At 45.0% G+C, this 23,119-nt stretch overlaps 2 protein-coding genes across 3 annotated transcripts; both read left to right on the top strand.

Moving 5' to 3' along the window:
* The first annotated feature begins 1,023 nt into the window (after positions 1-1,023).
* Positions 1,024-11,919, top strand: LOC135823335 (uncharacterized). Of its 2 annotated transcripts, none has more exons than XM_065336194.1 (4): positions 1,024-1,913; positions 3,468-3,913; positions 5,713-5,867; positions 11,354-11,919. In XM_065336194.1, exons 1-3 carry the CDS (start codon positions 1,121-1,123, stop codon positions 5,830-5,832), a joined length of 1,359 nt encoding a protein of 452 aa, XP_065192266.1. In that variant the 5' UTR covers positions 1,024-1,120; the 3' UTR covers positions 5,833-5,867; positions 11,354-11,919. The 2 variants fall into 2 exon arrangements, with proteins under 2 accessions (XP_065192266.1, XP_065192265.1); XM_065336193.1 differs by having other exon boundaries at positions 11,215-11,919.
* A 1,900-nt stretch (positions 11,920-13,819) lies between these two features.
* On the top strand, positions 13,820-22,729 carry LOC135823334 (uncharacterized). The gene is made up of 5 exons (XM_065336192.1): positions 13,820-14,104; positions 15,123-16,022; positions 18,554-18,999; positions 20,254-20,408; positions 21,618-22,729. The coding sequence occupies exons 2-4, from the start codon at positions 15,224-15,226 to the stop codon at positions 20,371-20,373; spliced, it is 1,365 nt and encodes a 454-aa protein (XP_065192264.1). The 5' UTR covers positions 13,820-14,104; positions 15,123-15,223; the 3' UTR covers positions 20,374-20,408; positions 21,618-22,729.
* The last annotated feature ends 390 nt before the right edge of the window (positions 22,730-23,119 follow it).

The following is a 23,119-nucleotide window of genomic DNA, read 5'->3' as shown; positions in this document are numbered from 1 at the left end:
CGGTGATCGTGAAGGCTCCATGTCGGCAACAATATTGGGCTTCGATAAAGCAGAACTTGTTTGCGAAAGGACCACCCAAAATGATCTGCTCTAACAATCAGCCCCCAGCGGAAACTCAACTGCGGCAAATAGGTTTTCGGGAAGACATAAGACAGTAGCAACTACTGTAAAAGCCATTATTCTAACGAGGCGCATATATAACGATTTCCCAAAATCGACTTGTTTACGTGTACCAAAGGTAACGATTCTCACCTATTCTCAACGCTCAATAGGACAGTATATGTATCGATTACTGTATAACGATTTCGATTTTAACGACAGATTTCTCCTCGTTAACTCGTTAGAGCTAGGACTTCGTTATATATATGGCTTTTACAGTGTGTAATCGAACGCGCCCAATGTGGCAATGTCATACTGTGTTGTGTATCGGATATCCATAATCTTACCACCCTATCCGACCTTTCGGCCGACGAAAAAATCGAGAGGTTTAACAACTCCTAAAAATACATGTAGTAGAGAACGAGTACGCCGGGGTACATGTTGGTGACTCGTTTACCCATCCTTAGTGAGGCCAAATAATAATTGCCAGGGAATTTCGATGTGGTTGACTGAAGTTTGTTTTCAAGTCAAACAACACGTGTACGTGTAGTTATAAACTTACTGAAGTGATCTTTTGCATTCAAGTTACTGAAAACCCAAAATCAGTTTTACGAATCATGTCCTTCGTGACTGATCTGGTTGAGGCAGTAAGTGTTGGTCACTGAAATCTGGTCCATGTAAGTCAGCTAGTACTGGACACTGTGCAGCCGTAGACCTTCCAACATTGGGTTGTGCACCGCTGTATGGCCGGAAATGTATTATTCATGATCCCGGATTTCATCTAGCATGGCTGTAGATATTGTGTACAGTTGCATGTATACTAGTATCTGATCTGTTGTATGTTGTGTGTATGTGTGTGTGTGTGTGTGTGTGTGTGTGTGTGTGTGTATTTTGCCGCACTGTGTGTTATTCTCTACAGACCGGCAGTACGTAATCTTCTGAGAAATTCTCAGTAATCCACACCATACACTGTACGCTATACACCCGTGTACTACTGAATATACAACATCACCAGGAGAACATGTTTGCTTCAAAGTTACATGGCAATCTCAAGACTGTCAGTAAGTTTGTTCAGCGTGGTTATGCTGTGAGTGTACAGAGCCGGTTAGTCCAGTCAACCAGCGGGTCAAGGTTATGTGTTACTAGTAAGGTGACTCAGACATCAGCACAGTCCAGGCAGTCAGTTAGGTGGAGATCAGATCAGTCTGGTCGTCAAGTCACTACGGTACATGATGCTGTTGATGCCATTGATTCAATCTTTGATAGCATCGTGAAGTCACACACTTTTCAACCCAGCTATCCACTATCACAATATTCTCTCATTCAACGACATGTTACTGAACTACACTATCCAAACAAGGTTAGGTTTATCCTGCAGGCATGTGCTCTTGTCAATGAGGAGAACACTGACGTGACCACACTGGCAGTATCTGCACCGAAGCAACTAGCCAGTCTACCTACGTATGTCTGGCAAGAAAGCAAGAACCAACACAACCTGATATGGGCAGTGTACTGGGCCGCAACGTGTCGATGTTCAACTGCAGAATTCACGAAGTTACTAAAACAACAGCTTGATGTCATGTGCATTGAGGAATGTAGAGCTGTTGATCGGTGTGCATATGCATTGTTTATGTTAAATATGCCTGATCGTCACCTGGCCCAGCACTTGATGAATCGCTACCTTACCATCCAGAGTAGAGGTGATCCCAAGTATCGTCATACTGTAGTACTCAGACTACTTCTCTACTGTACACTGTGTGGTGTAGAGTGCAGTGCCTTGCTGAAGCTGATCAGTGTTGATCATCTGATACAGGGTAAGTCTATTCCGAAATAAGACCTATAGAATAGAGACTTGTGGTCTGCTGGTGGTGGTACGAGTATTTCTTTGCAGCACGGACTTTCAATACACATCCACACCAATATCCTGTATGTTGTCTTTATGTGGATAATGAATCACTGTGTATTTTTCACGCAATCTGAAGATTCCAGATTGCCTGCGTAATCTGCAGATTGCGCACGCATCCTGGGGTGACACGGAAATATTTGTGGCGCCAGACCAGGTAAATCCTCGTCCCTAACCTTCCGGGATACTTCCGGGAATACGCCCAAGTATGTGTGGTGCAAAATTCACATGTGTGGTTCATGTAATCTGTGGGTTTTGCTGCGAACCTAAAGAGCACAACAAATTCATGTGGGGCGCAATCTGTGGACTTTGTTGAAAACATGAAGAGAACAGGAAATCCGTGGAGGGCGCTATCTGTGAATTTCGCTGAATAACATGAACAGCACAGAGAATCCATGTGGGGTGCAGTCTGTGGGCGCAATCTGTGGTTTTTGTCACAGTGTGTACTGCTAAGGAAGGTATGCTTTCACATACAAAATGGTGTTGGATGTTTTAGAGTGTATGTTGAATGATTCAAACTTGAATTTCCAATGAAGTTGCCATGGCAGGCTTAGGTTTGATATTGAATCATGTACAGTGAAACCTGTCTAAGGCGACCCCTCAGGGGAAGAGAAAAAGTGGTCGCCATGCTGGGCCAGGTGGTCTTCTTATCCAGGTTCAGTGGGTCACGTGACCATATCCACATGTGAGTGGTCGCCTTATCCGAGCTGTTTTGAATGTGAATACGTCCGTGAAAAGGAAAAGTGGTCGCCATGGTCGAGTGGTGGCCATATCCGAGCTGTTTTGAATGTGAATACGTCCGTGAAAAGGAAAAGTGGTCGCCATGGTCGAGTGGTGGCCATTACAGGTTTTACTGTATGTCATCAGTACGGTCGTTCAGTTTTGTGCAATGTTATCACATGAGCTGATTGTCAAGTAACTGGTGGTGTTAGTGGACATTATAGCAGAACTTGTAGTTCCTTGGTCCTTTTCTTTACTATAAATATATACCCAAGAGTGTATAATTTTAAGTCTCGAGTACTCGCATTGAAGGACATGTCCATGTATCCGGAACATTTGTTTCCTGGCAAATATTTTTATGTCTTAAGAGAATGTCCCTGCATGCGCGTGAATTCGATATCTACTTATGCACTGGATTGAAGAATGCGACCGATTAAAATATACTCACGACAACTTGAGTAACATACTCGTGCAAAGCCATGTATGTTTGTAAACAGGACTGACATGATGTACTTACGTATGTATACAGTATTATTAAGTCACACACCGACGATGACTCATGTAGTGTTCTGACTTTTAAGTGTGAGGAGTAACACAAGTAGAGTTGGTGTGAATATGACCAATGATCACATCCAAATGTCAATTACCGCTTGAAATTTTCATTTTCACATTCTGAGATATTGCTGGTCTGTGTCCATACCACTGTGTGTTCCTCACAATTCTGTCTGTCCTGACTTCTGTGCAGAATGCGATCCGCGCCTTGTGCAACTGCTATTTTTGCACAACACCCTTCCTGGTACTAACGACCAGCGGCTACAGATATTGGAAACATGTTTGTTGCGGTTCCGAAAGGCTGTGGCAAGTCGGTATTCAGGTCGAATGCATGATATGCTGTTATACTTCATTGGCTCAAAGTACACCACTGGCATTTCTCTGGTTGATGGTGTGAAAGTTCAAGCATTCTGCGTATTCACCCGAGACTATGAACCAGTGGAGACTGACGCGTATCCAGCTGATGTGTACAATGGTGTATCAGTAGATATGACAGCAGCTAGACGTCATGGTTTCAGTGTTGTGGCATGTCTGGGTATGAGTGACACTCTGTTACTACGTCATCCTGTACATACACCTAATGGGTGTAACACTCTTGAGGCATCGGCACTCAAATCTGAAGGATGCTATATTATTCCGGTGAGTCTCAGTGCTAGTGATTTGATTTTGATGATGTCCGTCTTGATTCTTCAGTGACGGTGGGAAGAAAAGAGCTTGTGTGTCACGGCCGTGCTGCGGGTTAGTGACCTGGCTTAGATCAGTCTAGTGGCTACCCAGCCTCCCAGGTAAACGACCAATATAGTCGCCATCCAAGTTAGCTAGCTCACACAGAACGGCAGGTTTCTAATTCCACTTGAACCGTGTTTATTGAACTATTGCAATGCTAGATCGAACGATCAGCGTGAAGAGTCAAAGACCCAGACAGAGCAGGGGAGAGTCGGAGTGACTCTCCCAGGATTGAGAGTGAATCGAGGGAGTAGTGAGCTCCCCAAGAGTCGAGGATGAATGTCAGTAAAACAGCTCCTTATATATGCTACATTATGTGATCAAAACTATACAGCGGCAAGAATGCGTAAGGATTATTTCTGTACTTCAAACAGTGGTGCAATCAGCCAAACTAGAATGTAGTACAATGATCAATACGGGGAGCCCGCTCACCCGAATGTGAATATTAATCATCTCCATATGCTGGCATTACCTTGGTCCGCGATCCGGTGGTTGGGATGCATTGCAGCTGGCGAGAAGCGTAGCTGTGTCATTCTTGTGGCTTCACCCAAGGCGGGCTCTTCCCCCATACATAGCAGCAGACGGCAGAGCCGCTTTCCCACCAAAAGGGTACGGAGTCCACAGGACACGAAGCACTGCAGACCCTTTATGTCGTACGGCGCGAGAAGAGGCGCCACTCTTGCTCAACTAACAAGGGTATCAGCTCCCTTGCAGGAACAAGTGTAATAACTGGCCCCGGAGGCAATCGCACTCACTAACTCAAACACTCACTTCGTAGTTTACCAACATTATCAGGAAAGAAATAGTATACACACTTAGAATGCAAAGAGGGTAGAAAGGCAACAAGAAAGAAGAAAGCAAGGGAACAAAAGTCCCGCAACCGGCAGCCATGTTTTAGGTTATTATTACCAATAAGCCATCTACGAAAACCGGTTGCCGACGAAATTCTGGAAACTTCTGGAACATTAGTATAATCAGCCAATCACAGGTCACAGCTCTGGAACATTAATACTAGCAGCCAATCACAGTTCGCAACAGACAGTCATACGGGTAAAGTGGAGAAATACGGGTTTAGCCATACACGCCTCATACATTGCTCGCAAGCGACTCACGGCAAGGGTAATAACATGCAGATACAAAATACGCAAGGAGAGAAAAATGTAACTAACTGCCCATCTTGGGGTTTGAACCTAGGAATCTGTATCCACACAAGCTCTACAAATATATACTCTTAACTATGAAAATATACTTGCTATCAAAATGCAACTCCTACACTAGCGTGGTCCCTAAAGCTCAACAGTGTAGCGAGTACAACGCTGACGACTTGTACTGAAGGTGTCGTCGACGTACGGCAACACTTGGTGGCTCTCTGCCATGAGTTGTAAGCCATGATTGCTCAACTATCAAAAGTGCCAAATCCTTCGCAGGGCGAATCATGGTTCTTACAGAACTCTAGAATATTTCGGAGGCCAGCATTTGGCTTTCTGAACTCAATCTATGGTCGCTTTCACGACGAGTCTGACCCTGGTCATGGCATGTACATCATGAGAGTTTGGAGTGTTTTTACTGCCTCCTGTTGTGCAAGTCTCGTAGTACGACTTAGCCTCAACCTTCTGAAGAAGGTATTCAATGACGGATTGACTATAGAGACATTTATCCCCTGGATGAGCTACACTTTTGAATTACACCACTATTTCTTGCTCTCTTGATAGGTGGTACTCAAACATGGCGCTCGGTACTCGCAGAGAAGCAGACACTTCATCCCGGATTTGCTGATCAATTATCCGCATCACATTGGCGTGTTCAAAGACCTGTTGCCAGCTAAGCAGTGATGAATATACACACTGATGTCATACTTAACACTATGGTAAGTTTACAGAATGTTGGATGATGTATTTGTCTAGTTTCGTTCTTGCAGCATCGTTGGCTGCATTGTCTAGTTTGAAAAGAGAAATAAAACTGATTGCAGAAGTATAACATAAGTACATGACACAAACAAGGCAGGCGGGGCAGCTCGAAGTAGCTGTGAACGCCGTTGTCTGATGTTTGCTGAAATGTGTTAAACTTGTACAGCTTCACAGCCCTTCGCCTCTAGTGTTTGTCTACATAACAGGACATGTATATGGTAATGGAGTCTGTAATGAACATCATGTTAGATTCTCCCTTCGGATGCATTTCTTGTACTTGGTAATGGACCACACTCGAAACCGTGACTGGTTGTTGGTTTTTGTGGCTGGATGAAACTTGAAATGGCATATTAGACTGTATGACTGGTTGCAAGACCTGTAACTGTTCACAGGGGCCGGACTGTTCTCCGACGACCACATTTACTTACTTGACTTTGCAACTAAGTGAATGGGCTGAAGTGTTATGTTACGGAATCACAGCCATTCCGTTCCCCGGGACGCAGGACACAAAGGACAAGACTGGTTTGTATTACATTATTTATATTGACAAGACGGAAATGGAGACAACACTCAAAAGGACGAACAAGGAGACTGACAAAAGGACTCTCGACTACAAAATCGCGCATGCTCATATCACACATGCACGCGACTAGACGAGACAGTTTGGGGAATGCCATCACACAGGAAAACAACACATCATTTTACAACACCTGCCCCCTTGATGACATTCCACAAAATAATAAACCGACACCACGTTCCACATGCACAACAGCAAAAGGAACCACAGCAAAACAGCAAAACCAAAACCAACCAAAAGCTTACATTGTAGCACAACAAAACTGGGCCACGACACAGGGCCAAACCAAGACACAAGAGCCGACGCTCTAAACTCAGGCACACAAGGCCAACCGAAACACGAGAGCCAAAGCTCCAACAAATAACAACATGCGCGCAGCAGCGCAAAATAAATCTACAACGCAAATTAATGCAGAACAACAGAACGACGAGAAGAGCAACATACCGACAACCAAACTCAACAACACAGCAACCAACTGAACAGCGAGAGAAACACGATCAGACAACACAGCGAGCAAAACAACAACAAGACGAACAACAAAGGACGACACACAGTCGGTGATGCCAGACTCATCCACTGGCCTCTGGCGAGCCACGGCCACACGCTCCATGCGGTACCTGCCGTCCCAGGCTCCAGTCCCCAGCTTCTGCCGGTCCACCACCTTCTCTGCCTCCTCTCCGCGTCTTCTTCCGCTTCCACCAGCTCCTTGTCTCTCCTCCATCCCCACGCTTACTCTCTAGTTGTACTATTACTTGTATTAGTTGTTGACGACGACGAACAGACTCATGACAAACTTACTCATCCTCTGCGTCCCGGGTTTCGGCACCACGTTGTTACGGAATCTCAGCCATTCCGTTCCCTGGGACGCAGGACACAAAGGACAAGACTGGTTTGTATTACATTATTTATATTGACAAGACGGAAATGGAGACAACACTCAAAAGGACGAACAAGGAGACTGACAAAAGGACTCTCGACTACAAAATCGCGCATGCTCATATCACACATGCACGCGACTAGACGAGACAGTTTGGGGAATGCCATCACACAGGAAAACAACACATGAGCCCCGGCCAGCGAAAACCAGCACTTGTGTACTTGATATCAATCATCAAAAAGTGACGTAGAAGCGTGGGAAGCTCAGCGAGGTTGCTCTTCGCGATTCTTTTCGATCGAGTGATTGTTTGTCTTGTCCAACAAGCTTCAAGTGTCTTCAAGTGAGTTGTGTCAAAGAGTTACAGCGCGGCTAAGACCTTGTCACACGGAGAGCGAGTCTAGACTCAGCGATGGCGACACCTGTCGCGACAACGTCCCAGGGACGCCGGCGTGAAAGTATTGTCCCACGGGGAATTGATGAGGAGTGCGAAGCGGCACTCAAAGTTCACGATAGTACTTTCTTTGGTGACGATCTCGCGATGAGTTTGTCCAGCGACAGTGAGACTGAGAGCGATGAAGAGTCTTCACCAAAACGACTTGATCTTGGCGAGGTAAGTCAGAGCTCTAGCAGCAGTGACAGCGACGAGGAGCTGCATGTCGACCCGCTGAACGAGTCCTACGTAAATTTTGACGACATTGATATTGGCGACGCAGAAGAAGGGCTGCTCGCGGCGGAGATCAGGGACTGGCAGGAAGACGGCTGTGGATGCAAGCACAGTAACTGCTTCGCAAAATTGGACGCTGAAAAGCTGCTGCCCATGGTGAAGAGCTTCAAACGGATCCCTAAAAAGTCAAAGCGACTGTTCGTCTTGGGACAGCTGACAGCCGCTCTGCGTGAAACATCGTCACGCGCGAAGAAGCGTGAGTATTCGTTCACGCACACAGTACTAGGAGTAACTGTGTGTAAGCGAGTATTTATGGATCTGAATGGCATCGGTCAACACGTCTATGGCAAGCTGCAGGACATTGCTGAAGCCGCCAGTGCAGACCTCCCAAGCCACAAGTCCAAAGGCAATCAGCCTAGCAATGTAATGCATCCTAGTGTTGTGGAGAATGCAGTTGCATATGTGCGAAATATCGCAAACATTGTTGGTTTACCACAACCTGCAGCACCACGAGGGAGAGCCAAACTCGCACCAATTTATTTACCTGCTTCCCATCGCAAGCGGAACGTGTACGACTCGTACGTTGAGTCACTGGATACGGCAGAACAGCCGATTTCGTACCGGTCATTCTGCAGGTTATGGCAAGTGCATGCAAGTGATGTGGTGGTGATGAAGCCTCGAACGGATGTATGCGCTATTTGTGAAAGGCACCGGGAATCTATTAAGAGAGCACGGACAGAAGAGGAGTTTGCCGAGGCCAACCAGCGACTTGCAATGCACTTGGAAACTGCTCGAGACGAACGCGCGTACTACAACGACATGATTTCCACTGCGCGTGAAGACAATACCCTATGCCACCTGACATTTGATTTCGCGCAGCAGCTTGAGTTGCCAGCGCAAAGCAGGCAGGTAGGGCCACTGTATTTTAAAGTGCGGTTTAGAGTGCAACTTTTCGGCATCTGTGAAGAGGCAAAGAAACACCAAACAAATTTCGTGTTTGATGAGGCTCAGTCCATTGGCCCGGACGGCTCTAAGGCCCACGGCCCCAATGCTGTCATTTCAATGTTTGATCATCACCTAAAAACAGAATGCTCTGAACAGCGGAATCTATCACTGCATGCAGATAACTGCGTGGGCCAGAATAAAAATAAGTCTGTGCTTGGCTATCTGATGTGGCGTGTGCTGTGTGGCATGTCGGATACAATTGAACTCAACTTTATGCGTGTGGGCCACACACGTTGCTCTGTGGATGCCTACTTTGGATTACTGAAGCAAAAAATACGTAGCAGCGACATCAACACAGTGCAGCAAGCTTGTGAGGCCATTGATAAGTCATGCAAGGCCAACTCGTCTTCGAACTATGAATGGGAATGGAGGGAATGGGATGCCTTTTTAGCACAGTATTTCCAGCCGGTCAAGGGCATCCGGAGCTTCCAGCACTTCCGAATGTGCTCGGAATCTCCCGGCACATTGTTTGCCCGTGTTGAATGCTATGGAGAAGAGAAAGAGTTCCAGCTCCTGAAGCCAAATATTGAGCTTGCATCAATCCCGAAGGATCCGCCTCCGGTTGTGCCAGCAGCTGGGATTTCTGCGAAGCGTCTGCAGTATCTTGACAAGGAGATAGCACAATTTATCCCAGATGATTGTCAAGTGCCATGGAAGCCTGCAGAGGAGTAGACAAGGCCTGGACATGCCATGAGCATCATTCACTGTCAACTAGGCGTATTATGGTATTTTGCCAAATTTGCCATTTTTGACCAATACTACTTCGGACTCAATTTTTCCTATTTTCGCTTTTCAGATTGTCACCAAACTTTGTGATTCGATTGATTAGTAGTCTAAAATTGTTTTCGAGCAAAAAAAAATTTTTTGGAAAAATTACACACATGCTGATTTCTGCAGGCTGGGGCTCACATCATTTTACAACAGTTATTTTGTCATGAACTGAATTTTTGACATCAAGTTTCATGCACAAGTAAATGTACTTGAAAGTACCGTAAAGTCCGGAGCAAACGCCCACCCCATGTTTGCAAGATCTGCTGGCCTGTACACACTGACCCCATGCACTGTCACCCCTACTGTACGAAAGTGCATCTCACACCGTAGCGGGAAGAGCACTTTGCTACGGTAAACTATGTCCACTTTCCTGGTTTCAAAATCTCTTTGTGCACTAGCGCTATAGCCACGATCGAGCTAGCTAGCTCGAATTGATTTTTATAATGATGGTTGTTTTATTTCGCAAATCCGAACGGGTTTTCTTCCGAATAACAAGGTAGCGAAGACCAGAGTATTGAAGGAACCAAATACACTTCTGACGGTGTTTTAAGCCATCATTTCGAGATCACACGGCGCCAAAAGGCAAATGTTTTTCTTGGGCACTTCGGAGTTTTCAACAAGTTAGTTAGCAGCGACGTTGGAGGTGTAGCTTCTGTGACATACCCTGTTCGACTTGCAACTACAATATTGGGACCAGTCAAGCCGTTGACTGACGCTTCATCAGAACAATTATTGTTCCTGACAGCGCGACATCGTGGCACTGCACAAATTTCTGCGGCATTACTCGTACCATATGGAGAATGAACTACCACAAAGACGATACATTTATTGAATGAAAAGAAATCTCGACAGAAGTTATTTCTTTGCGGGAAGATAATGACAATCGCTTTTGCACAGCCTCCTGGTAGGACATAGGCAGTTTGTAGGCATTACAGTCGTTCTCGTACGCATTCGACCTTCATGCCAGTTGTTTACAACTATATTGACCTGAAAAAGACGAAAATAGTATGGACCCGCTGGGGTGGGCGTTTGCTGCGAAGTGGGCGTTTGCTCCGGACTTTACCGTACATGTATGTTGAAAAAACTGCTCTCGCAGGTCTTATTGATGCAGGGCAAGATTAGAAAAGAGGGTCACGGCTTCCATGACTAATCAAAATAAATGTGAACGAAGAATTCTGCTGTCCCCAAAGGTCCCAAGCCCATCCAGAGTTGCACACTCCACTGCATCATGTACTCTTGCTGACATTACAGTCAGTATTAACACAGCGATACACGTACATGTAGCCAGCCTCGTCAAGAAAGAAACTTGATAACCACCATAGAGAGTGGAGTGCGCTATGTAATACTTCCTGATCTTAAATAAATTAAAATAATTGTTATTGCTGTTTGCGTGGGTCTTTTGTGTTCTCTCAGGTATCTCTGAACAGCAGAATACTATGCCGAATTGTGCAGGAAGTGTGTGATAATATCATGGAAGACTGGAATATGGTGTCCATCTTGTGATTTTTTAAAGTTATTTTTTCTCCGATTCCTTTCTTTTTCTGCTGAGCAGAACACCGAGGAAGTTGGTGCTGCGTCTTGTTTCATTCCACTCTATTGGCTGAGTAACCGAGTAACTGAGTAACTGAGTACATTGGATGTGAGAGGGTAATGCTGCTAGTGCTAGTGCAGTATGCATGTTGATTGTGTTTTTGAAAGCAAGGCATTGTCGAATTTTGTGTGTGTGTGTGGTACATGGTGTATGTGTGTATGTATGTGTGTGTATGTATGTGTGTGTGTGTGTGTGTGTGTGTGTGTGTGTGTGTGTGTGTGTGTGTGTGTGTGTGTGTGTGTGTGTGTGATTACTTTACTTCCCATTTCTTTTTTTCTGTTCTGAGTGCGTATACAATGTACATGTACCGTTGATATTGTGAATCCTGCACATGTGTATTTAGCTTCCATTGTGCGTGAGTGTGTGTGCTTGTACATTTAATTCCCATGAAGTTCGTTTTTCTTTGTGTGGGCATATACGTTGATATTGTGAATCCTCCACATTTGTGTTGTTCCTTCCATTGTCCATACAACATGTAGTACATGTAGCATCTGGAGTAGCCAGGATCCTGATTCTTGACTGAGCTATGCAAAACACGTTAAAAAGGTGGTAGCGTCTGCCGTGATCTCTGTGTGTGTGTATGTATGTGTGTGTGTTTGTGTGTGTGTGTGTGTGTGTGTGTGTGTGTGTGTGTGTGTGTGTGTGTGTGTGTGTGTGTGTGTGTGTGTGTGTGTGTATGTGTTCGGTCAGGCCGGCACGTCATGTGTCGGTGACAGGAGGACAAAGACTAAAAGAGCTGGCATAGCACCAGGCGTGGGTCGATTCACTCGTCAAACGTGACACGTGCCAGCACATGCACAGCTAGCTCAGTAAATTTATGATGAATTTTGATTTTGATGAAGTACACCATGTAGCCGGTGAAAGAAAGAAACATGTGGCGGGAGTTCTGTGCTGAGCTCTCTTGTTTCTCTGGGTTGTTTTATGTGAAAAAGAGAAGAAACACAAGAGAGCATGTATTACTGGCTCAGTATGAGAGTTTATGTTTTATGTGTATGCTGATGTGTGACGGTGTGGGCGTTTTCTGTAAGGCGGCACAAACCATGTGAGATCGGACTGTGACTGATCACGTGCGTTGCAGCCTGGTGACGTGGCTTGTTCGTTTGAGGATATAGAACTAACATACATGTATGATGTAGACCGATCCTAGCGATGGTCCTGACCTGGCTCTTTTGTTAATCATCAACAAATCACCACAAATTCTACAATAGTCATGTAGATCTACATGTACATGTCACGTAGCGTACGGATGTCCAGGATATCACTGCTGCTCGGTCTGAATAATTTTTCTTTCTTTGATCTCAGAGTCGTATTGAAAATAAGTAGATCTACCCGGGGGGGGGGGGGGGGGGGGCTATCCGGATGAATACCTGGAGTGCGGCTTGTGTTTGTGTAGCGGCAACTCAGCAGTCAGAGAACACCATGCATGCACCGACTGTTATGACAAATAATTGTAATGTACATGTACATGTATGTACAGACCGTGTCCGTGAGGTTTAACCCTGTCCGGATTATGTGTTTTCTGAAGGGTCAAAATGGAAATGTTTATTTTTTTGGAAATTTACCCAAAATGGTAAAAAAATCTTTGAAAAAATTCAAAATTTCACCCAAAATGCGAAAAATAAACTGCCGTTACCATGGCAACCAAAATGGCGTAAAACTTGAATCCCTTGTCGTTCCAAGTGCACATGGAGGAAGCGCGTGCAAAAGGATGTGGTTGTTTTCGATAGCTAGCCGAAAGGAATCGATCATTTTGTTTGGTTGGGTGGCCTCTTCAGAGCCAAGTGCACTAGCTCGACGTTGCCGATTAGCATGCAAAATATGCTCAAAATATTGAAATATGCATAAATAACCCAAAATGCGAAAAAAAGCTGAAAAAACCCCAAAGTGCGAAAAATATGCAAAACATAATCCGGACAGGCCTAGTGAGGTTTGACACGTGAGTGATGACGCATGTGTTATCAAAAAGCCTTTTTGCCAATAATCAAGAGCGCCTACTGACTATAGTATAGTAGTACTACATTCATAATGTAGATCTACTGTTGTGGACATGGAAATCCGGTCGCACGTCTAGCGGCCCCAGGGCGCTGGCCATGCAGCCGCGGATAAGCGGTACACACATGCATTTACATGATTTAATTTTATGCGTTGCAACACGCTGGATCAATGCAACATGTGCATGCACTACACGCAGCGTTCTACGCGCTGAGAGCGCCGTACCCCGCCGGTCAATCGACTGGAATTTCAGGTGCGCTGCACTGCCAGTACATCAGGTACATGCAGTAGGTCTACCAGTTAGCGTGTTGTTATGCACTTGAGTGATGACGCTTGCGTGTGTTATCAAAAAGCCTTGTTGCAAATTTTGGCCATTTCCGCTAAAAAACAACGACAAAAAAAACAAGAACCAACATACATGTAACAAGACTCAAGAGCACCTCGATCTCGCCCTCATAGCTCATATTCATAATGTAGATCTACCAGCTAGCGCTAGCGTGTTATAAGGTCAGAAAGGACTTGGTGGCACTCGCTGGTTTATCTCATCAGTTGAAGAATATTTCTTATCCTGGCGTCGATCGCTGAGAAGGTGCACTATTGGCTACTGACGAGGATAATAGTTTGTTACATTCACAACAGTGTTGCTGTGGTAATCTGCGCAGTGCGGAACATCTCTATTCACTGTGCAACTGTATCATACCGCTATCAAAACTGACTGGGGTAAGAGAATTATGTGTGTACGAAAAATGAGATGAATGTTGAAGAAACAATAGTTGACTGGCGGGCCGAGTGCGTTCAAGCAATTGTTTTCCGGATTTCAGTGTGGCAATGTGTTGTGTATCGGACATGCATAATCTTACCACCCTATCCGACTTTTCGGCCGACGAAAAAATCGAGAAGTAGTTTGGCAACTCCTAAAACTACAGTGTAGTAGAGAACGAGTACGGGTATATGTAGGTGACTCGTTTACCCATCCTTAGTTAGGCCAAATAATAATTGTTTTAACTACGAAAATGTGTTCGAACATTGCAGTGTAAATAGAAGGGAGCGAGTCCGCTCCATCTGTAATTCTGTATGAAACTGCAGGAGGCCTCACTGCTTCTAATCAAATAATAATTGCCAGGGAATTTCGATGTGGTTGACTGAAGTTTGTTTTCAAGTCAAACAACACGTGTACATGTAGTTATAAACTGACTGAAGTGATCTTTTGTATTTCACTGAAAACCCCCAAAAGTAGTTTTACGAATAATGTCCTTCGTGACTGATCTGATTGAGGCAGTAAGTGTTGGTGACTGAAATCTGGTCCATGTAAGTCAGGTAGTACTGGACACTGTGCAGCCGTAGACTTTCCAACAATGGGTTGTGCACCGCTGTATGGAAATGTATTATTCATGATCCCGGATTTCATCATGTCTAGCGCTGCGGCTATAGATATTGTGCACAGTTGCATGTATATCTGATCTGTTGTATGTTGTGTGCGTGTGCGTGCGTGTGTGTGTGTGTGTGTGTGTGAAAAGCCAGGCCAGAAAAAGTCACTTCAAACAGCTGTGTGGTGGATACCAGGCTAAAAATAGTGGCGGTCAATTCATCAGCCTTGCAAGCTGTTGAATGGTGTAATCCCAGCACAAGTTGCTATGTCTAACATAGCTGTTCGCTATCATCGCTCCCGCGATGGGCATGTCTGAGGTCTGAGGTGTGTGTGTGTGTATTTTGCCGCACTGTGTGTTATTCTCTACAGATCGGCAGTACTTATCTTCTGACAAATTCTCAGCAATCAACACCATACACTGTACGCTATACACCCGTGTACTACTGAATATACAACATCACCAGGAGAACATGTTTGCTTCAAAGTTACATGGTAATCTCAAGACTGTCAGTAAGTTTGTTCAGCGTGGTTATGGTGTGAGTGTACAGAGCATGGTAGTCCAGTCAACCTGCGGGTCAAGGTCATGTGTTGCTAGCAAGTTGACTCAGACATCAGCACGGCCCAAGCAGTCAGTTAGGTGGAGATCAGATCAGTCTGGTCGTCAAGTCACTACGGTACGTGATGCCTATGATGCCATTGATTCAATCTTTGATAGCATTGTGAAGTCACGCACTTTTCAACCCAGCTATCTACTATCACAATGTTCTCTCATTCAACGACATGTTACTGAACTACGCTATCCAGGCATGATTAGGGTTACCCTGCAGGCATGTGCTCTTGTCAATAAGGAGAACACTGAAGTGATAAAGCTGACAGCGTCTTTACTTAATCAACTAGCCAGTCTACCTACTGATGTCTGGCAAGAAAGCAAGAACCAACAGAAACTGAGATGGTCACTGCACTGGGCTGCATGGTGTCGATGTTCAACTCCAGGATTCACGAAGTTGCTACAACAGCAGCTTGATGTCATGTGCATTGAGGAATGTAGAGATGTTGATAGTTGTGCACATGCATTGTTAATGTTGAATATGCCTGATCGTCACCTGGCCCAACACTTGATGAATCGCTACCTTACCATCCAGAGTAGAGGTGATCCCAAGTATCGTCATACTCAAGTACTCAGACTACTTCTCTACTGTACACTGTGTGGTGTAGAGTGCAGTGCCTTGCTGAAGCTGATCAGTGTTGATCATCTGATACAGAGTACCGGTAAGTTTATTTCAGAATAAGACCTATAGAATAGAGACTTGTGGTCTGCTGGTGGTGGTACGAGTATTTCCTTGCAGCACGGACTTTCAATGCACATCCACACCAATATCCTGTATGTTGTCTTTATGTGGATAATAAATCACTGTGTATTTTTTCACGCAATCTGAAGATTCCAGATTGCCTGCGTAATCTGCAGATTGCGCATGCATCCTGGGGTGACACGGAAATATTTGTGGCGCCAGACCAGGTAAATCCTCGTCCCTGACCTTCCGGGATACTTCTGGGAATACGCCCAAGTACATGAACGTGTGGTGCAAAATTCACGTGTGTGGTTCATGAAATCTGTGGGTTTTGCTGAGAACCTGAAGAGCACAACAAATTCATGTGGGGCGCAATCTGTGGACTTTGTTGAAAACATGAAGAGCACAGCGAATCCGTGTGGGGCGCTTCCGTGAATTTCACTGAAAACCATGATCAGCACAGAGAATCCATGTGGGGGTGCAGTCTGTGGGCGCAATCTGTGGTTTTTGTCACAGTGTGTACTGCTAAGGAATGTATGCTTTCATATACATAATGGTGTTGGATGTTTTAGAGTGTATGTTGAATGATTCAAACTTGAATTTCCAATGAAGTTGTCATGGCAGGCTTAGGTTTGATATTGAATCATACAAAAAGAATAGAATGGGATACGGAGCTTGGGTTGGCTGTGACTCAGAGTTTCACCCCTGTGGCGATCATCAGACAGCAATGATTACAAAAACTCAATGAATATTCTTGATACAGTGGTCCCTCTATAATCCGGCACCATTTGTGCCACGAAAATCTGCTGGATTAGGGAGGGTGCTGGATTAACAAATCTGATTTACTGCTGCAATGTGCATGAAGAGGACATTTGGCTACTGAAAATTGTGCTGGTTTATCGAAGGTGCTGGATTATAAAGTGCCGGATTAGAGAGGGACGACTGTATAGTGTGGTAAGGTGCTAGTGGAATCAGAGAATTTAAGGGCAAATAAGGTGAAGCGGTGATTCTATGCATGTACTTGCAAGATCAGCGCCAGACATCAGGTGTAATCCTGGTTTATGTAACTGTAGGTGTGAAGTTAGATAGGTAGAATTTGTATTCAATCATATACAGTGAAACCTGTCTAAGGCGACCCCTCAGGGGAAGAGAAAAAGTGGTCGCCGTGCCGGGCCAGGTGGTCTTCTTATCCAGGTTCAGTGGGTCACGTGACCATATCCACATGTGATACATCATTTTGATCAGTGTATCACAGTGCACACGCCTATGCTACTCTAGCACTACTCATGTGCCTGGGGTCCTCAGACCTGTCAAGTGTCGTGCATACACCATGTACGTCTACACTTCCTGCCTGCACTGATGTGTAGATCTACCATGCATGGTGCACTATGCAATGCGTACATTTACATGTACTAGCACTGTGCAACGCGGTCGCGGGTGGGTGGTCGTTGGTCGCGTTGAGCGAGTGGTCGCCTTATCCGAGCTGTTTTGAATGTGAATGCGTCCGTGAAAAGGAAAAGTGGTCGCCATGGTCGAGTGGTCGCCATATCCGAGTTGTCGCCATTACAGGTTTTACTGTATAACATCAGTACGGTCGTTCAGTTTTGTGCAATGTTATTGCATGAGCTGATTGTCAAGTAACTGGTGGTGTTAGTGGACATTATAGCAGAACTTGTAGTTCCTTGGTCCTTTTCTTTTCTATAAATATAACCAAGAGTGTATAATTTTAAGTCTCGAGTACTCGCATTGAAGAACATGTCCATGTATCCGGAACATTTGTTTCCGGGCAAATTTGTTTTGCGTCTAAGAGCATGTCCCTGCATGCGCGTGAATACGATATCTACGTATGCACTGGATTGAAGAATGCGACCGATTAAAATATACTCATGACAACTTGAGTAACGTACTCGTGCAAAGCCATGTATGTTTGTAAACAGGACAGACATTATGTACTTACGTATGTATACAGTATTATTAAGTCACACACCGACGATGACTCATGTAGTGTTCTGACTTTTAAGTGTGAGGAGTAACACAAGTAGAGTTGGTGTGAATATGACCAATGATCACATCCAAATATCAACTACCGCTTGACATTTTCATTTTCACATTCTGAGATATTGCTGGTCTGCGTCCATACCACTGTGTTCTCCCTGCCCTTTTGGAGGGTATGTGCCCCTTTTGGCACGTGTGTGCTGGGTACGCGTGGTCGGTGTGCGGACTGCGCAGGTTGCGCATGCCTGCATATTATTGTACGTATTCTTGTTGTTTGTGGCCTTCTTCCTGAGACTCTCTTCGGAGTAAGAACAAATATCTGCCCTCTGAGTGTAGTGTACGTGGGATGTACTGGTGATTGCGTGAGTATTCGGAAGGGCTATCGTCGAGGCATAAAAAACCCGAAGACAATTGGCGCCCAACGTGGGGCTCGAACCCACGACCCTGAGGTTAATAGTCACATGCTCTACCGACTGTGTGTTCCTCTCAATTCTGTCTGTCCTGACTTCTGTGCAGAATACGATCCTCGCAATGTCCAACTGCTATTTTTGCACAACACCCTCCCTGGTACTAACGACCAGCGGCTACAGATATTGGAAACATGTGTGGTGCAGTTCCGAAAGGCTGTGGCAAGTCGGTATTCAGGTCGAATGCATGATATGCTGTCATACTTCATTGGCTCAAAGTACACCACTGGCCTTTCACTGGTTGATGGTGTGCATGTTCAAGCATTCTGCATATTCAACCAAGACCATAAACCAGTGGAGACTGACACGTATCCAGCTGATGTATACAATGGTGTATCAGTAGATATGACAGCAGCTAGACGTCATGGTTTCAGTGTTGTGGCATGTCTGGGTGTGAGTGACACTCGGTTACTACATCATCCTGTGCGCACACCTAACGGATATACCACTCTTGAGGCATCGGCACTCAAATCTCAAGGATGCTATATTATTCCGGTGAGTTCCAGTGCTAGTGATTTGATTTTGATGATGTGTGTCTTGATTCTTTAGTGACAGGGGAAAGAAAAGAGCTTGTGTGTCATGGCCGTGTTGCGGGTTAGTGACCTGGCTTAGATCAGTCTAGTGGCTATCCAGCCTCCCAGGTAAACGACCAGTGTAGTCGCCACCCAAGTTATCTAGCTCACACAGAACGACAGGTTTCTAATTCCACTTGAACCGTGTTTATTGAACTATTGCTATGCTAGATCGGAAGATCAGCGTGAAGAGTCAAAGACCCAGACAGAGCAGGGGAGAGTCGGAGTGACTCTCCCAGGATCGAGAGTGAATCGAGGGAGTAGTGAGCTCCCCAAGAGTCGAGGATGAATGTCAGCAAAACCGCTCCTTATATATGCTACATTATGTGATCAAAACTATACAGCGGCAAGAATGTGTAAGGATTATTTCTATACTTCAAACAGTGGTGCAATCAGCCAAACCGGAATGTAGTACAACGATCAATATGGGGAGTCCGCTCACCCAAATGTGAATATTAACCATCTCCATATGCTGGCATTACCTTGGTCCGCGATCCGGTAGTTGGGATGCATTGCAGCTGGCGGGAATCGTAGCTGTGTCATTCTTGTGGCTTCACCCAAGGCGGGCTCTTCCCCCAAACATAGCAGCAGACGGCAGAGCCGCTTTCCCACCAAAAGGGTACGGAGTCCACAGTACGCGAAGCACTGCAGACCCTTTACATTGTGCGATGCGAGAAGAAGCGCTACTCTTGGCCAACTAACAAGGTTATCAGCTCCCTTGCAGGACGAAGCGTGGTCCCCTAAAGCACAACAGTGTAGTGAGTACAACCCTGACAACTTGTACTGAAGGTGTCGTCGACGTACAACAACACTTGGTGGCTCTCTGCCACGAGCTGTAAGGCATGATTGCTCAACTAACGAAAGTGCCGAATCGTTAGCAGGACGATTCATGATTCTTACAGAACTCTAGAATATTTCTAGAATATTACGGAGTTCAGATTTTGGTTTGTTGAACTTAATGTATGGTCGCTTTCACGACGAGTCTAATCCTGGTCATCACATGTACACAATGAGAGTTTGGAGTGTTTGTACTGCCTCCTGTTGCACTAGTCTCGTAGTACGACTTAGTCTCACCCTTCCGAAGATGATATTCAATGACGGATTGACTATAGCAACATTTATCCCCTGGATGAGCTACACTTTTGAATTACACCACTATTTCTTGCTCTCTTGATAGGTGGTACTCAAACATGGCGCTCGGTACTCGCAGAGAAGCAGACACTTTATCCCGGATTTGCTGATCAATTATCCCCATCACATTGGCGTGTTCAAAGACCTGTTGCCAGCCAAGCAGTGATGAATATACACACTGATGTCATACTTAACACTATGGTAAGTTTACAGAATGTTAGATGATGTATTTGTCTAGTTTTGGTCTTGCAGCGTCATTGGCTGCAATGTCTAGTTTGAAAAAAGAAATAAAACTGATTGCAGAAGTATAACATAAGTACATGACATAAACAAGGCAGGCGGGGTGCTCGAAGTGGCCGTGAACGCCGCTGTCTGATGTTTGCTGAAATGTGTTAAACTTGTACCGCTTCACAGCCCTTCGTCTCTGGTGTTTGTCTACATAACAGGACATGTGTTCAGGTTCGGCCTCATTTTCTCTGTGCTGCGCTGATGAGTTCAAAAAGAACGAAACAGCATGCTGTCCGCAGATTGAGTATTTCGCTCCTGCTCTTGTAGCAGTTGAGCACTCTTGCGTGGGGTAGTGCCTTTGCTGTTTGCGTTATGCAGAGCTCACTGACTTGTCAGTTTGAGCACTCTGGCAAGGTACGTTCGGGCCTGATTGGAAATTTTTATTTCCATTGCTTTCAGGTTCGGCCTCATTTTCTCTGTGCTGCGATGATGAGTTCAAAAAGAACGAAACAGCATGCTGTCCGCAGATTGAGTAACAGGACATGTATATGGTAATGGAGTCTGTAATGAACAGCATGTTAAATTCTCCCTTCGGATGGATTTCTTGTACTTGGTGATGGACCACACTCGAAACCGTGACTGGTTGTTGGTTTTTGTGGCTGGATGAAAGGGCATATTAGACTGTATGACTGGTTGCAAGACCTGTAACTGTTCACAGGGGCCGGACTGTTCACCGAGGACCACATTTACTTACTTGTCTTTGCAACTAAGTGAATGGGCTGAAGTGTAATTTTGTCGTGAATTGAATTTTTGACATCACGTTTCATGCACAAGTAAATGTACTTGCAAGTACATGTACGTTAAAAAAATGCTCTCGCAGGTCTTATTGATACAGGGCAAGATTAGAAAAGAGGGTCACGGCTTCCATGACTAATCAAAAAAATGTGAACGAAGAATTCTGCTGGCCCCAAACCCATCTTCAGAGTTGCACACTCCACTGCATCATGTACTCTTGCTGACGTTACAGTCAGTCAGAGAGATACATCGCGGTACATGTGGCTAGCCTCGTCAAGAAAGAAACTTGATAACCACCATAGAGAGTGGAGTGCGCTGTGTAATACTTCCTGATCTTAATTAAATAATTGTAATTGCTGTTGGCGTGGGTCTTCTCTGTTCTCTCAGGTATCTCTGAACAGCAGATTGCTATGCCGAATTGTGCAGAAAGTGGGTGATATCATGTGAGACTGGAATATGGTGTCCATCTTGTGATTTTTTAAAGTTATTATTTTTCCGATTACTTTCTTTTTCTGCTGAGCTGAGTAGCTGAGTAACGGAGTAACTGAGTAACGGAGTAACTGAGTAACCGATAACTCAGTAACTCAGTAACCGAGTAACTGAGTAACTGAGTAACTGAGTACATTGGATGTGAGAGGGTAATGCTGCTAGTGCTAGTGCAGTATGGATGTTGATTGTGTTTTTGAAATCAAGGCATTGTCGAATTTTGTGTGTGTGTGGTACATGGTGTATGTGTGTGTGTATGTGTGTGTGTGTGTGTGTGTGTGTGTGTGTGTGTGTGTGTGTGTGTGTGTGTGTGTGTGTGTGTGTGTGTGTGTGTGTGTGTGTGTGTGTCTATGTGTGTGTGCTTCTGTGTGTGTGTATGTGTGTGTATGTATGTGTGTGAGTGTGTGTGCTTGTGTGATTACTTTACTTCCAGTTTTCTTTTTTCTGTTCTGAGTGCGTATACAATGTACATGTACCGTTGATATTGTGAATCCTCCACATGTGTATTTAGCTTCCATTGTGCGTGAGTGTGTGTGCTTGTGCATCTATATCCCATGAAGTTCGTTTTTCTTTGTGCGTGCATATTATGTTGATATTGTGAATCCTGCACATTTGTGTTTTCAGCTTCCATTGTCCATACAACATGTAGTACATGTAGCGCCTGGAGTAGCCAGGATCCTGATTCTTGACTGAGCTATGCAAAACACGTTAAAAAAGGTGGTAGCGTCTGCCGTGATCTGTGTGTGTATGTGTATTTGTATGTGTGTGTGTGTGTGTGTGTGTGTGTGTGTGTGTGTGTGTTCCGTCAGGCCGGCACGTCATGTGTCGGTGACAGGAGGACAAAGACTAAAAGACTCTCTCTGAGCTGGCACTGCACCAGGAGTGGGTCGATTCACCCGTGAAACGTCACTAAGTACCAGCACATGCACAGCTAGCTCAGCAAATTTATGATGAATTTTGATGTTGATGAAATACACCATGTAGCCGGTGAACGAAACAAACATGTGGCGAGAGTTCTGTGCTGAGCTCTCTTGTCTCTCTGGGTTATTTTATGTGAAAAAGAGAACTGGAAACACATGATAACATCTATTACTGGCTCAGTATCCGAGTTTTTATGTGTATGCTGATGTGTGACGGTGTGGGTGTTTTCTGTAAGGCGGCACAAACCATGTGAGATCGGATTGTGACTGATCACGTGCGTTGCAGCCTGATGACGTGGCTTGTTCGTATGAGGATATAGAACTAACATACATGTATGATGTAGACCGATCCTAGCGATGGTCCTGACCTGGCTCTTTTGTTAATCATCAACAAATCACTACAAATTCTACAATAGTCATGTAGATGTACATATCACGTAGCGTACAGATGTCCAGGATATCACTGCTGCTCGGTCTGAATAA

The sequence above is a fragment of the Sycon ciliatum genome, chromosome 8, assembly GCF_964019385.1.
Source record: "Sycon ciliatum chromosome 8, ocSycCili1.1, whole genome shotgun sequence".
Lineage (NCBI taxonomy): Eukaryota > Metazoa > Porifera > Calcarea > Leucosolenida > Sycettidae > Sycon > Sycon ciliatum.
This window is presented reverse-complemented; position numbering and strand designations above follow the sequence as displayed.